General features: G+C 35.7%; 4 protein-coding genes across 4 annotated transcripts; 2 read left to right on the top strand and 2 right to left on the bottom strand.

Annotated features, from left to right (window-relative positions):
* Positions 1–3,290: 3,290 nt before the first annotated feature.
* LOC133799328 (uncharacterized) lies at positions 3,291–4,001 on the top strand. Its single transcript, XM_062237347.1, has 2 exons — positions 3,291–3,314; positions 3,417–4,001. The coding sequence occupies exons 1-2, from the start codon at positions 3,291–3,293 to the stop codon at positions 3,999–4,001; spliced, it is 609 nt and encodes a 202-aa protein (XP_062093331.1).
* Positions 4,002–4,259: 258 nt separating this feature from the next.
* LOC133799326 (protein ALP1-like) lies at positions 4,260–5,591 on the top strand. The gene is made up of 4 exons (XM_062237346.1): positions 4,260–4,356; positions 4,553–4,743; positions 4,831–5,062; positions 5,140–5,591. Exons 1-4 carry the CDS (start codon positions 4,260–4,262, stop codon positions 5,589–5,591), a joined length of 972 nt encoding a protein of 323 aa, XP_062093330.1.
* Positions 5,592–9,521: 3,930 nt separating this feature from the next.
* Positions 9,522–10,916, bottom strand: LOC133799325 (putative disease resistance protein RGA3). Its single transcript, XM_062237345.1, has one exon. The coding sequence runs from the start codon at positions 10,914–10,916 to the stop codon at positions 9,522–9,524; it is 1,395 nt and encodes a 464-aa protein (XP_062093329.1).
* Positions 10,917–10,918: 2 nt separating this feature from the next.
* LOC133799324 (putative disease resistance protein RGA3) lies at positions 10,919–11,728 on the bottom strand. Its single transcript, XM_062237344.1, has one exon. The coding sequence runs from the start codon at positions 11,726–11,728 to the stop codon at positions 10,919–10,921; it is 810 nt and encodes a 269-aa protein (XP_062093328.1).
* Positions 11,729–16,661: the final 4,933 nt, after the last annotated feature.

The raw sequence follows: 16,661 nt of genomic DNA, 5'->3' as shown, positions 1-16,661 counted from the left end.
TCCTATTTATAGAGTTTAGAGGCACCATTTGAATTTCAAATTCCACCAACCCCTATGGCTGTTACCAATGATTAATTGGATGTTTATGGAATTAAAAATGAGATTTGAGAGTTATTTGGGTTTTTGAAGCCATTCAAAAAAATTGGAAAAACTGAAAATCTTGTCAGATTTTCACCTGTGGCCGCGCCTCCTCCCTATCACCATTTCTATCTCACACATTTTTTAACACACTTACACCATGGAAAACCACCCAAACCACACTGCAAAAATGGTTTGGTTTGGTCGGTTTGGTGCAACGAAATCACACCGCACGGTGTGTTCTAGCTACTACACCGCATTTGTGGCGTGATGTATTAAAATGTATTCAAACCGCCCAAACCACACTGTGCACACCCCTAGAACCCACTCTAATCTAATACCATTATTATTTTAGAAAGTCTTTAATTATTAATTATGTTTTTATTCTAATATGTATTGTTTTTTTTATTAAATGAATATATATATGATATTTTTAATGTCTTATTTAAAAACAAATACATAACAACATGGAGTTTGGCTGGGCATATTGTAGTCTAGTAAATTTGGTGATAATATATGGAAAGATATGTTAAATGGTAAAAGTTATAAACTTAATCACAAATATATTTACATATATATATTATTTTGTTTGTAATGATATATTTTTTTGTCCGGAATAAATTTATTTTATTCAAAAAGGATTAAAAAGAGTACAAATTGGGAGGGATTTACTCCAACCAATAAAACTGATTGTCTAATAAAAAAGTATGCAAAGATACTCTTGGAAATTAAATAAAATATTTTTTATATCAAAATTATTAATACCTAGATAATTTAATATGCTAAATTGCAGCAAGTAGATGACCAAATCTTGAACATAGTATAGTCCAACTAGTTTCACCAGAGCTTGAAATGAAAAGTCGACAACTCACCATTAACACAAACCAACAAAGATAAGTAACTTAATAAATTTGATAAACTTAGTTTGGTAGTTCCAAAATGCTTACTGATTAAAAAAATGCTTAACGATATGGCCGGACATAATCATGGTAAGTAGCAAAATATTGTTAAACAATAAATGGTTTATACTTTTTTGGACACTGTATTTTTTTTTATTACCTGTTTGGACTATATTTTGTAAAATAGTTCAAATAGACCCAATTTCGATGAAGAAAAAATTGAATATAACAATACAGTTTTTAAGCACAATGATTTTATTTTTATTCTGAATTATTAGTTTGGTGAATTATTTGTGATTTTAGTTGAAAAAACTTTGACCAAAATCAGATTTAGGGTTGTATTTGAACCATTTTACAAAACATAGGATCCAAAAAATAAGTTGTCAAAACATAGGGTCTAGAAAGTAATTTGTCAAAATACAATGTCCAAATAGTTAATGGGACAAAACACATAGTTCAAAAAGATATAAACACTATATAATTAATTTCCATGGGAAGAAGAAAAAACAAAATAAAGCTACAATAAATACATGTAAAATTACAAATTTTAAAAGCACACCATATATAATTCTATTATATATAGGCCCCGTTTGGAATGGCTTTTTGAAAAGCCCAAAGCACTTTTTAAAAAAGCTATTGACTAAAAAGTGTTTGGTAAAATAAAAAAAATAGATTTTTTAGGAATTTAGGTTAAAATTATAGCTTTTTATCAAAGTTGGCCCACACCAACTTTGAGATTTTAGCTTATACGGGAAGCTGAAATTGTGGTTTAATGATATTTTTTTTGGACCAAAATACCCTCATTTAAATTAGAATTATTAGGTCTTCTTTTTCAATCGTTAAATCTTCTTCACCTTGCCTCACCATTTCTTCTTCCTTCTTCCTCACGGACTACACTTCTCTGTCAAAAACTCCAGCACAATCAAGTCAAGGTATTTCTCTAACCTTTTTTTTTTAATGATATATTAAACACAGATTTATTAAAGGGCATTTTATATATATATATATTTGTACAGTGGTTTGATTATTGTTTCTGTGATACTGGGTTATTCGATCTTCTTCATACCAGTATATTTGTGTATATATATATATATGGGTTGGACTTGTTTAATGGTTTATATTGATGCATTTCCTTTTTTGTTTCTAATGGATATATAGAGTGCATTTGGTTTTTTTTGTTTCTAATGGATATATAGAGTACGACGCAGAGGAGAGAGATTTTTTTTGTTTCTAATGGATATATAGAGTAGGACGCAGAGGAGAGAGAGAGAGAGAGAATTAAAGTCGTATATAGAGTTATATTCAACACTGAGAGAATTAAAGTCATATGTAGAGTTGAATATTCAACACTGACTGAAAAAGGAGCCTTTGTGATTGACCAAGAAAAATACAGAGTGATGGGTGCCAATAGAGTACGACACAGAGAGAGAGTACACAGCCTTTTTTTTTTTTTTTAATCTTTTTTCTAAATAAACTTTAATGATAAAGAATAAGAATTACTATGAAAGAATAGATATGCTTTTTTAATACAAAAACTAGATTAAATTTCTATCTTTTTGTTTTGAGTGAAATAAACAATATAAAGGAGATATATTTTGTCTAACAATATCTATAATTAAAATAATTTCATTTATGGTTGTCTGCTCTCTCAGCCGAGAAGTGGACATTAAAAATACAATTTTTACATTCAAAGATGAATCATTTATGGTTACCATATACATAACAAAAATATCTTTTTAGTTCTTTTATTTTTACTTAATTTTCTCACTTCAAAAGTTGATTTATGAAAACCTTTTTACATGTATATGAATGTACATATGTGTGTGTTTTATCTTCTCCCAAGGGATTCTTTAAGAATAGTCTTGAAGTTGGATATGTTGAACTTTAGTTGAATTATTTAGTTTTACATAGATGATAGTGATTGATAAGAGTTGTTGCGTATATGGATACATCATTTTACTTTTGTATTTTTTTTATACTTATCATTTCACTTTTATTAGATGGAAAATGAAAATAATATTTGCACCAAGAGTGACGTACCAAGAAGTAAAGCAATATGGAATTCAGAGAGTTTGAATTTTTTCTTAGACTTCTGTATCAAAGAGGTTGATGATGGGCATCGTCCTACTACTTATTTAGATAAAGTTGGATATGTAAACTTGATTACAAATATGAAGAAAGCAACTGGAAGAGAATACACTAGACCACAATTGAAAAATAAGTGGGATGGATTAAAAAATGAATGGAAGCTTTGGAAGCAACTCAAGGGAAAAGAAATTGGCTTAGGATGGAATATAAAAAAGAATACAATTGATGCAACTGAAGATTGGTGGAATAGTAAATTACAGGTACATTATAATCTTGTTAAATATTTATATGAAACTAAAAGACTTTTTTTTTTCATAAATGTTACATTTAATTAACAAAATTTTTTTGTAGAGTCATCCCGATGCTGCAAAGTTTCGCATTCAGGGAATTGAACCAGAGGTAGAGGAAAAATTAGATAGGATTTTCATGAACACTGTTGCTACAGGAGAGTATGCTTGGACACCTTCATCTGGAATAATTCCTTCTGAGTCTGAAAAACCTTTTAACAATATTGAAACCTTACATGAACAACTTGAGAGTAGTGACAATGATCTAGAGATGCCTAATACTGATAGATTTCTTAGAGAGAAAAATAACAAGAGATTAGCCGAGCCACTTGAGAAACAAAATAAAGCAATGAAACATGGAAAAGGAAAAATGAAGAAGACAGGGCCTTTAATGATATTTGAACAAATTGGTCACCTTGCTGATGCTGTGGAGACAAGGAGTAGAAATATTGAAACAGCTAGAAAGGAGAATAGTATTGCCGAAGTTATGAAAATTTTAAATTCTTTGCCTGGAATTGAGAAAGGGAGCAGCTTGTATTTATTTGCAACTCGCTTGTTTATCATGAAAGAGAAGAGAGAGATGTTTGCTTCATTGGAAGAACCTGAGTTGATGCTTACTTGGCTCAAGAATGAGCATACTCTGGGATAATTATAATACTATGACTTATAGTAGTAGTAGTAGTATTTATTTTCTAAAATTTGTGTTATGACGTTAGTATATGTTTATTATGTTATTTCTTTACAGACTTTTTTTTTAAATTGCTCTCAAGACTTGGTGTTGTCACTATTTAATATAAATATGCTTTATTATGTTTTTCACTTGCATTTGTTATGAAGACTTTATGGCTATTTGGCATGTATTTTATATACTCTTTAATATACATAGGTTTATTTTAAATTAGAAATAATGGCAGACACGGATGAGGAGATTGAGTTACAATCGGCGTCTATAGCTACATACTTTGTTCAACATTATTATACAACATATATTGAAAAGACACCTTGTATGAATTCTTCTCAAACTGGTCATATGTGGTTAATGGAAATATTAAAAGGAAATGAAAGTAGATGTTATAGCATGTTTAGGATGGAGAAAGATGTTTTCATTAAATTATGCTATGAATTGGAAGCTATATGGATTTAAGGGTTCAAAGAGAATGTGTGCTCTTGAGATATTAGGCATGTTTTTATTTACATTAGGTCACGGTGCTGGAAACCGATTAACACAAGAGCGATTCCAACACTCAGGCGAGACAGTTAGTCGATATTTCAACAAGATTTTAGATGTTTTATGTCATATGAGTGTAGATGTATTAAAACCACCAGACCCAGAATTTAAAGATGTTCCTGAAGAGATATTGAAAGATTCTAGATATATGCCTCATTTTAAGGTAAGTCATACTTTAAAATTATACAATTTTTTAATAATTTTTTTTCTAACTAAAGTATATTTTTATAATCTTGTATTTTTTTTCTAGAACTGTATTGGCGCAATAGACGGTGTACATGTGAATGCTGTAATTCCACCTGAAGATCAAGTACCATTTGTTGGTAGAAAAGGGATACCAACTCAGAATGTCATGGCAATATGTAATTTTGATATGCAATTTATATATGCATATGCTGGGTGGGAAGGTTCTACTCATGATACAAGAATTTTCTATACAGCTTTACGTGATTCAACTTCAAATTTTCCAAAACCTCCCCAAGGTTGTCATCTAAACACATTTATAAAATATTAAAGTCTTTATAATTTTGTAATTATATTTTTATATTTTATTTGACAGGAAAATATTATTTAGTGGATGCGGGATACCCACAAATTACAGGTTTTTTAAGACCATATAAAGGCCAAAGATACCATCTACCACAATTTCAACGAGGTAGCAAACCTACTGGTTATAAAGAGGTATTCAACCAGGCACATTCTTCTCTTCGAAGTGTTATTGAAAGAACTTTTGGAGTATGGAAGAAAAGATGGAAAATATTAAGAGATATGCCTAGTTATCCATATCAGAAGCAAGTGAAAATAGTGATTGCATCAATGACCTTGCATAATTACATTCGAAGGCATGCAAAACGTGATCGCCATTTTGAGAAAATTAGAGATAATCCATATTATTGTGTAGAAGATCAAACTAATATTGAAGATGAAGATGAGACAGCTAGAGCTTCAAATTTAAATGAAATGGACAATACTAGAGATCTGATTGCTGCAAGTTTAATGGGATATGATTAAACTATATTCTTATCTATTTTATTTTATTTAAGTTTTGTATTTTGTCGTATCAAATTAACTAAATTTAAATTATTTGTTATGATCAAAATTTATAATAATTTAAAAATAGACAATATTTATGTTGATTTTTTATTTTTTAAAATTTAATTAATCATTTTATTATACGTATATATTAAAAGAATTAAATATTATAAAAAATCATTATTATTTTTAATAAAATAAAAAATAATTATAAATATGTTAATATGTATAAATTTATTCAAACAAAATTAGTTAAATACATATGATACCTATTTTGGTCATTCTGTATTTAACAGCTATCTAATAATCTAGTTTACCAAACACTTATATACAACTTTTCCAACTCACAGTATTTCTAAAGTTATAATTTACCAAACACTCAGCAGCTTTTTCTCACAGCACAGTTACAGCTGCTTTTTCTCACAACACAGCTATAGCTGCTTTTTCCCACAGCACAGCTGTACCAAACTGGCCCATAGTTTGAGAAATAAAACAGGACATACATAAAATTGCCTATATTATTATAATTAGATCGAACTCTAACTCATTTCTTTCACCAAAGAGATGATAACAAGGATCATAGTCAACAAAAATATAATCTAAATTATGGTCATAATTTTGAAAATTGTATCTTTTTTATAAAAATAATAAATCATAATTATAGAAATCCAAAGAACCATATATAATATTTTTTTAATAAAAGTTGGTATCAAACTTAAACATTTAGAAATGAGGGTGTAAACATAATTAGCTTTTAACAATACTTAATATTTACACAAATTCCAAAATCTAACAAAAAAACTTCCGCTTTCACCTCATTTTTTTTTATATAAATTATCTTAAATAACCAATTAATTTAACTTAGTCTTTCAATGGTTTCATATTAATAATCAAGACAAATCAATCCAAACACATTAGACAGTTAAAAGTTCAATGACTTCATTGTCAAGTAAGTTACTAATTTTGACCACCTCATATGCATGATTAGGTTACTAAAGTTACTAGTAACTTCATGATCTAATAATATTAATGCATAATTACACCACCTCATATAAAATAAATTTGGAGATTCAGAAAATAAATAAAGGGAATTTTTTAAAAATATGGCTTTTATACTATTATTGTGCAAAAATATGAGAATTATACTTTTCTTAATTTGTATGGGAAAATTTATTAAAGAAAAAATTAAAGTATGAGAAACATAATTAGTAGTTGACTAAAATATGAAATGCCATATTTTTTTATCATAGTTATGTTTTCTTTGATTTTGAGGTTTTTTTTTTTTAATTTTTAATTTTCTCCTTCATTTTTTTATTATTTTTTTAGTTATTTTTTCTTTCTTTTTTTCCTTATTTTTTCTACTAATTTTTTCCTTCATCATTTTTTTCTTTCTATTTTTCCATTATTCTTCTTCATTTCATTTTTATTAATTTATCTATTTTTTTTATTTCATTTGTATTTTTTTTTTCATATTCTTTCAGTTTTTTTCTTTTTTTTTCATTCTATTTTTTCTTCATTTTTGTATTTATTATTTTCTCTTTTTATTTTTTTTCTTTTTTCACACATATGAGATTTTTTTCTTCTTCCATTTTTTCATTTTTTTTCTACCAATTTTTTCAATCATATTTTTTTTTCCATTATTTTTCTTCTTCTTCTTTTCATTTTTATTTATTCATCTTTTTTTTTCATTCATTATTTCTTTTGTTTTTTTTTCTTCATATTTTTGTACATATTCATTTCTCATTCCATTTTTTTCACACATATATTTTAACATTATATAATTATTTTACTATTTTTTATTTATTATCTTTTATTATTGTAATTTTTTTTATAGTTTTTTCAACTATGTGTAAAAAAATTCAAATCAATTTTTTCAGTATTTTATTTTTATTGTAACACTTATAGGAATACTAAAATTTGAAAAGAAAAATAATAAAAATATGAAAATATGAATGAGTAACTGGTTACCATCACATTCTTTGTGTGTATGATTCTGGGGTAACTGGTTACCTTCACGTTCTGGTGTGTGTATATTTATGATTTATTTATGGTAACTGGTCACCTATGTTACTAAAATCAGAGTTACTTCTTCTTCCTTTTTTAATGAAGTGTTCTTCGACTATTTCCTTCAAATTTGATGTTTCTTTTCATATTTAATATGAGTAACTTGTCACCCCTCTTAAGTAACTAGTTACCTCTCTTATGGCAGAAAGTTACTCATCTCAGAATAAATGGTTTCCCCTCCTGGTGCATGTTATTTAACCTAGTTCTAGGATTTTTTTTTACATAACTGTCAAAGATCAATCAAGTAACTGGATACCTTATCCAGAATTTGAAAAAAAAAACGTACAATCTAAAAAAAGAAAGAAAAAATGTTTATAATAAATAAAAAATAATTTTAAAAACAATTCATATTACAAAAAAAAAAAATTTGCAAGACAACTAAAGAAAAATTTAATATAAAATTAGTAATATAAAACAATATAAAAAAACAAATAAGCTAAAAAAATAATAATCAAATTACAAACATACCATTCCAAATTAATAAAACTTGATTAAGAGTAAAATTATGGCATAAACCAACTTTTATACAAAAATATGAGAAAATAAACCCATAAAAGTGAAAATTCTTCAAAAAAATCATAGATTAATTTATTTTTAAAAATAAACCATATTTTTGTACACTCTATTATAAATCTCATATAAAATATAATTTTCTCATAAATAAAATACCTTGAAAAAGATTTGCAAATGTATAACGTTGTTTGTAAGGTAGTTTGACCAACAACAAATACTCAAATGAGGACCTGATTAAATTAATAGTAAAAATTTAAGGGTTTAGATATAAACTATCCCAATATATTAAATTAATTGGCATTTAGTCACTGATTTTTTTTTTACCAAATCAAGTCTGTTTAGTCTTTAAAAAATAACAAAATTTTAATTGTTTTGGCTTTTCTGATTACAAACATGTATTAACGTGAATTGCTATGAATTTGGATGATGGAAAAGACCATAAGAGGTAAATTAAGTAAATTAATTGGCAACATGGTATTTTCAAATTCAATCAATGAAGTAAATTAAGTTTTGAATTAATCACACTAAAGTAAAAACTTATGCAATCACCTAGATATATATAAATATTTTTTTTCATTTTTATTTAGTATGAATGGAATGAATCAGAATCATTAGAAAACAACTCACGTAAACATTTCTTTGTTCAAGTAAAAAATTATATAAAAAAAAATAATAATATAAAAAATATATTTGGTGAAGGAGCATCAATAGAATTAGAGACATCCCAACTAGGTTGGCACCCAACTCATTCGTCTAGCATATGCTCAACAAACACCAAATAAAGTAGATATATATTCATATTAAAGAAAATAATACAAAAGAGTTTACAAACAATCCAAATTAAAACTAAATTCTAAATTGGAATTGGTAAAACACCAATCCAGAATATGCCTCGTTAAAACCTTCTTAGATAAAAAACCTCAGTGGGAAAAAGTCTAAGAAGGAAAAAGAGTACATACTCAAAACACAACACAACAAAACAACATAATTCGAATGAATAATATCATATCTTGAGCAATTTCCAAATCCAACTCCAACTCCTGGAACCCTGATCAAAAAAATACAATATCAAAGATAGCTAATAAATAATTCTTATTACAGAACACTAATTACGAAGGCATTTGTTGCAAAATAAATGGATTACGCATACCTTGAATAAGGATATTTGCATCCTGAATATTAGTTTGTTGAAGAAGATGTCCCAACACCATCATTGATATTGCTCTCACTGCCTTCATGGTCGATCCAAATTCCATCTTTTCGCACAAACTTATCATTTATTTCAGTGTTTGGGATGTGACAGATTTTGTCCCATTCCTTACTTGTTCTCTTCTAGCAATGCTCCTCCATAATCTCACACTCACTTATGGATAATTGTTTGAGTGAGGTTATTGTTTGCAAAAACTGAGGTAGTTCTTGTAGACTCGGACAATTCCCAAATTTTAAGTGCATTAGACATGACATTATTCTTATTGTTGATGTAATGTTGCTCCATTCCCACTTTTCTAGTTGCTCCATGGAGCCAAAGTAGAACTTTTCTAATTTTGGAAATAAAATCAATAGAGAATCTATAAACAATCTATCCATTTCTGTGTCCCCATCTTCTTGGTCTTTTTTCTCTTCTATTCCATAGAATTCAAGGCCCAACGTTTTTACACCATTCATGTGACTTACATATAGCAGCTTGAGAAATGGCAGCTTTCCAAAAGAAGGTAAGATCTCACAATTCACACAAGAGAAGAGCCTTATTTGTTTTAGATTAACCAATGACATCAACCATTTGGGGTGTGGAGACAAGCTGGCCCCCATGAAATCCTCAATACATAAGATTTTCAAGTTTGGGTGTGGCTCCAATGCTTCGAGTATCTTTATATCATCTCCAAATCCATTATTTCGGTCTTCAGTCCTTCCAAAATCAAGAATTAAAGAAGAAATTTGGTCATTATTTATCAAATCTATTTTCTTAGCATCCTCCACATTTTTTATATTTCCACAATCCTTTATATGAAACCCTCTACCAAATTGAAGGCTCTTCATTTTTTCTAAATCCTCTATATCAAAATATTCTCCTTTATTCTTATTCTCATAGTTAGGAATAGTCAACATATCTAATGTTTGAAGGCAAGTCAAATTACCAATACCTTTTGGGAGTCCTTTTAATTTAAAACACTGCCTTAAATAGAGATGTTTTAAATTTAGTAGTTTCTCCATCCTTTCTGGTAGTCTTGAAAGTGAAAAGCAATATGACAAATTTAGAGTTTGCAAATTACATAGGTCACATAAAGTCTCTGGTAATTCTTCCAATTCTTCATTGCCGAATAAATTCAGATATCTCAAATATAACAAATTGCCAATACTCTTTGGTAATTTCTTAATCCCACATCTTCTCAAAGTTAATGTTCGAATGAATACAAGATCTGAGAACAGTGATGCATCATCACTAATAGTTCCTGTATATGGCAAAACAAGTAAGGAGCGAAGATTCTTTAGATTCATTCTTTTGTATTTCATGACAAGAACTTCCGTGCCAGCTCCTACTTCCAAGCACAAATGACGAGCCTTTTCATCAAGTAGTTTCAACTTCTCTTCAATATTGTTATCAACTACCAAAGTGACACATTCATCACTTGTCAAAAATTGAGCAAAATCATGCACTATGTCATGCATCTTGCAATGGGTGATAACACCATCATCATCTTTTATAAAATCTTGAAAGAAGGATCTCATGACTAAAGTTTCAAAACAATCATGACTTCTTTTTTTGAGTTATTGCCACATCCTACAAAACTTTGCGACATCCACATCTCAACCAATCCATATCTGTTAGATAGATAATCCTTTGGAAATATTGAACAATACGAGAAACATCGTTTTTCTTTTGCGGACAAGTCATTATAACTTAAGAAGAAAGGAGTAAAGATGCTTTTAAATTCTTTGGATTGCCACAATTCACTACTTAGAACATCCTCCCATTGAGTTTTGGTCTTTTTAAAGCACATGAGACTTCCCAAAATTTTTGCAACAAGAGGTGAACCCTTGGCTTTTCTAGCAATTTTTTGATCAATTTCTTCTAGTACACGACACTCATCCTCATTTCTTTCAAAGAATGCAAGTTTCTTAAATATTGACCAATAATGCTCTTCAGACAACTCCTCCAATGTAATCATGTTCTCCGCCGCTACTTCCATTATAACAACAACTTCCTTTTTCCTTGTAGTAACAAGTATTCTACTTCCCACACCACTACACTTCAAAGGAATCCTTAATAGCTCCCACTTCTGCCTATCCTCGGTCCACACATCATCCAATATAAGAAGATACCTCTTTCCTTCAATACACTTGTGCATATATTGGAGCAAGTTTTCTAATTCATTGATATTTGGGGCACTACCTTCAATGGATTCAACAATGGCTTTTGCAATCTTAATCTCTTCAAATGGTTCCGAAACACATACCCAAATTCTAAGATCGAAGTGAGCCTCGACCTTCTCATCATTATACACCAACTGGGCTAGAGTAGTCTTCCCCATTCCCCCCATCCCTATAATAGGAATTGTATGCCCTGATTTTCCCACGGGCTAATTAGCAGGACGAACCTCGGACTAATCAGGTTTAGTCCGAGGTGCCCACAGGACTTGGATCCTATTTCCAGGGCGGATCTTCCCAGATCGAGAGGGGCATCAGAAGGCCACGCCAGGAGAACAGCTCGTAATACGAGCTGTTCGTGTCACGAGGAGCCCAGGAAGCTCTGAGCCTTTATGAAGTCAACGCACGCAAGATAAACGTGCATATATCTGACATCACGTGTCTGATATCCCCCTGACTTCTCGGACACGCAGTAGGAACGTGCGTGTCAGACACCCACGGATGGGTTGGGTCGTGCGGCCCATTATCTCCTTCCATGCTGATTAGACCACACTTATGTGTCAGGTTTAGGAATTAATCATGAATGCCACAGAGTTGATATGACAAATGGTAAGGTCACGGGATGACCTCCCTACCAACTTCCAGGTGCCTTCTCCTATAAATATGGAGACCCTGGGAGTTGATAGGGGTTGGGGAAAAATAGTCTTTGAAGAACGATATACTTTGTAAACCAAATACCCAGAGAGGATGAATAATATTGACTAGTGGAGTAGAAGGATTTTAACCTTCGAACCACTTAAAAACGTGTCTTGAGTCACCTAGTTCATTATATAAGATTTCATATATGTGACGGTTCTACCTTGAGTGCTAATCTCTTTCTCTTCTTCTCTTAATTACCTGTTGCCGAAGAACCGCGTCAACAGTTTGGTGCTTTCATTGAGAGCAAGTTCGATTAGTACTACCGCAGACATCCAACTATGGTGACCACTCGATCCAGGCATGGCAACGAGACAGAACAGCATGATGGGCAGGAGGCCCACCAGGTTGCCATCCCTGATGAGCAAGCTCCTGAGGTCCAGCAGAGGCCAGGAAAGCAGCCGGCGGGCCAAGACGACACTGGTAGTTCAGCGCCCCGGCTGCCTAATCCGAATCCATGTTATTATTTTGCGGTGGAGATGGAGAATGTTCAACTAAGGAGCCAGTTAGCAGCAGCTGGTCAGCAAATCCAGGATATTCTGAGCCGACTACCCCCTCTCACAACCAACGGTAACGTTGGAGAGAGGCAAGGCGAGGCTCCTAAGTCTCGCCGGAGTAATCGGTCCAGGCATAGCCGTTCGGGTAGACTTCCTGCAGCCATCTCCACCCCTTCATCACACCATCAGGAGGCAAACTTCAGGGAAATGCCTCGGACTGGACAGCAGCAGTACAGCCGTTCGGTTAGGACGTCAACCCCTAGCTCTCAGCCTTCCTCGAGGACGCCCAGAAGAGATCGAGGAAATTCCCGAAGAAGGGCCGAGGAAGGCCAGAGACGCCAGCCCGTCCCCGAAGAACGTCCAGTTCCTCGTCCAGCTCGCCCAGCGCGGGACCAGCAAGCTGACAAGGCCGAGAGGCCCCCACCAAATTTAGTCCGTCCGGACGGCACTAGGATCGCCTCCCCGGTCAGGCATCCTCCTTCTCCCATCAGATATCCGTCTCCTCAGCCCGTCCGAGACATCCCGACCTACAGAAATAGCAGGAGAGACCCGCCGTCAGCTGGACCCTCCTGGCGCGCCAGGGTGCCAGAGGAAGGATCAGGTCGTAGCCACCAAAGACGCACCCCGAGCCTGTCCAGCAGGAGTCACTGGACCGGTAGTGGACGGAGTGATCTCTCGGGAGGAGACCTACGCCAGCAACTAAGTTCAGCACAAAGTCACCATACTACCCAGGGAGGCGACCTTCGAGATCGCCTCAATTCTCACAGAGAGGATCGAGTTAGGGATGGTAGCCAGGCCCGCTCAGTGGGGGTCCGATCCGAAGTACGTAACGGTGGAAATGTCCCAAATAACCTATCTCAAGATAGGAGGGGCAACAACCCACCTAATATGTACAACGGGACCGGAGCTGTTGAACCGCCCCGGAATAACCCAGGATCTCAAGACAAAACCCTAGAGCGCCTAACTCAGATGGAGGAGCTGATGAAGAAGCTCCTATCGGAAAAAGAAAAAGAGGAATATGATTCAGGGGACGAGATGGAACTCTTCGCCCCCAATATAGCAGCAACGGCATACCCTTCTGGTTTTCGTATGCCCCACCTGTCAAAGTTCAACGGGGATGGAGACCCGTTTGACCACTTAGGGATGTTCAACACCCTAATGATGGCCCATAACATCGGCCCGGAGCTGCGTTGCTTGATCTTTCCCTCCACCCTGATTGGACCTGCCAGGCAGTGGTTCAAGCAGAGTAAAAGGCAGTCAATCAGCTCCTGGAAGACCTTCTCGGCGGACTTCAAGAGGGCATTTCGCGCCTCTCAGGCCGCCCGAATCCAGGCTGATTCTTTAGCTAACGTGAGGCAGCAGCCCAGTGAGACGTTGAAAGCCTACTTGAGCAGATTTGCAAATGTCGCTGCTCGAGCAAGGGATGCTGACGATAGCTCCAAACTCATGGCCATGAGGACCGGGATCCTAGTCGGCGGAGACCTATGGAAAGATATTCAAAGGAGGGGAGTCAGCTCGGTTAGCGAACTCCTTAACAGAGCCCAAGAGTGGATAAACTTGGAAGAAGCTGAAGCTTCGGCCGCCGGGACCAGCCAGGTCCCCGAGAAGACCGCTGGGACGGAGACGGAGATCGTAGTGGCGACTCCCGACGTCACGCAGAATAACCAGCCCGGTGGTAGCAAAAGAAAAGGACATGGTGAAAACAACCAGCACGGCCAGAAGAAGAATAAGTCTGTGGATAAGTTCAAGCCCGTGTTCACAACCTATGCCGAGCTCACCCAGACCAGGGAAAATATTTTCCTGGCCAACGCTACTCGGGTCCCCTGGAAGAGACCGGAACCATTGAAGCACCCCAAGGGAAAGAAAGACGCTTCCAAATTCTGCCGTTTTCATAACGACGCAGGGCACAATACCAACGACTGCAGGCACCACAAAGATGAAATCGAGACTCTCATCCAAGCAGGTCCATTGGCGCAATACTCGCGGAACAAGGTCCCGGCAAGTCGACCCGTTCCGGAGGTCCCAGCCAGTCAGCCCGGGCGTCGGGCAGATCAGGACATCCTTCCCCCCGTGGTCGAGGGAGAGATATCCACTATCTCTGGAGGACCACACATGGCTGGCACGAGTAGGGGCGCCCAGAAGAGGTATGTGAATGAATTAAAGACCCACAACGGAGCGGAGTTCGCCCCGGAACAGCGTCAATCAAAACAGCAACGATTAGAGAAACAACCGATAACTTTCACGGAGGAAGACGCAGGCCATGTCCAATTCCCTCATAACGATCCCTTGGTCGTAACAGTCCAGCTCGCCAACCAGAAAGTAAGGAGATTGTTGGTGGACAATGGGAGCTCGGTGAACCTCCTGTTCCGATCCACCTTAGAAAAAATGGGTCCGACTGTTGCCGAGCTGAAGGCAACCTCGATGATGCTATATGGTTTTTCAGGAGAAGGATCAGCAGCGATAGGGACAATCGAGCTGGTGATCACCCTAGGAGAGGAGTCCCGAACAGTGTCCAAACTACTCGAATTCGTGGTCATTGACTGCTCCGCTGCCTACAATGCCATTTTGGGCCGACCTACGCTCATAGCCTTCGAGGCTATCACTTCCATCCGGCACCTTGCCATGAAGTTCCCTACTTCAACAGGGGTCTGTACTATCAAGGACGATCAACTCGCTGCCAGGGAATGCTACAGCATTTCCATGAAGGGAAAATCTAAACCCGGGCAGGTGACGATGGCCATTCAGGATGAAGAGGAATCTCAGGGACCCAAGGCGGCTCCTGAGATTGAAAAACCTCAGATTTCCGAAGAGGAAAAGCTCACCCTAAGTGAGGACATTGACCCCCGTGTAGGCGAGGACAGGTCCGAGCTACAAGCTATTGAGGAGCTCGAGGAGGTGAGCATCGATAAACAAAACCCATCACGGACGGTTAAGCTCGGAAAGAACCTTTGCGATAAAAGAAAGGCGGAGCTGACTACGTTTCTGCAGAAGAACCTAGACGTATTCGTATGGTCGCATGAGGACATGATAGGAATCAGCCCGAGCATCATCATGCACACGCTCCACCTGGATAAAAGCGTCCCTGCCAAGTCTCAAAAACAGAGGCGTCTGGGAACAACCCGAGCCGAAGCCCTCGAAGAAGAGGTGGCCCGGCTCAAAAAGTGTGGCTTTATTCGTGAAGCCAAATTTCCAATTTGGGTCGCCAATCCCGTGCTAGTTCCAAAGCCCAACGGGAAGTGGCGGACCTGTATTGACTTCTCCGACCTGAATAAATCCTGCCCCAAGGATTGCTTTCCATTGCCAAGGATCGATCAATTGGTGGATGCCACGGCGGGGCATGAGCTCATGTCCTTCATGGACGCGTACTCAGGCTACAATCAGATCGCGATGAATCCGGCAGACCAGGAACATACCAGCTTCATGACCCCGACTAATGTCTATTGTTATAAGGTCATGCCGTTTGGTCTAAAGAATGCCGGAGCTACCTACCAAAGGCTAGTGAACAGAATGTTCGCGGACCAGATCGGGAAAAACATGGAAGTGTACGTCGATGATATGCTTGTCAAGTCAAAGACTGCCAGCAACCACGTTGCCGACCTGGAAGAATGTTTTAACATACTGCGAGAATATGGCATGAGGCTCAATCCTCAGAAATGCACTTTCGGTGTTGCATCGGGGAAATTCTTGGGTTTCATAGTCAATACCCGAGGAATCGAGGCAAACCCCGACAAGATCAGGTCACTACTCGAGCTTCCTTCCCCCAGGTCGCGGAAAGATGTCCAAGGCCTCACAGGAAGAGTGGCAGGACTGAACCGGTTCATTTCCAAGTCGACCGATAAGTGTTTTCCCTTCTACAACCTGCTCCGGGGAAACAAGAAATTTGAATGGACAGTAGAGTGCGAAAGCGCATTCC

The sequence above is a fragment of the Humulus lupulus genome, chromosome 9 (assembly GCF_963169125.1).
Source record: "Humulus lupulus chromosome 9, drHumLupu1.1, whole genome shotgun sequence".
NCBI classification, from domain to species: domain Eukaryota; kingdom Viridiplantae; phylum Streptophyta; class Magnoliopsida; order Rosales; family Cannabaceae; genus Humulus; species Humulus lupulus.
Note: the sequence above shows the minus strand (reverse complement) of the source record. Positions and strands in the feature narration are given on the sequence as shown.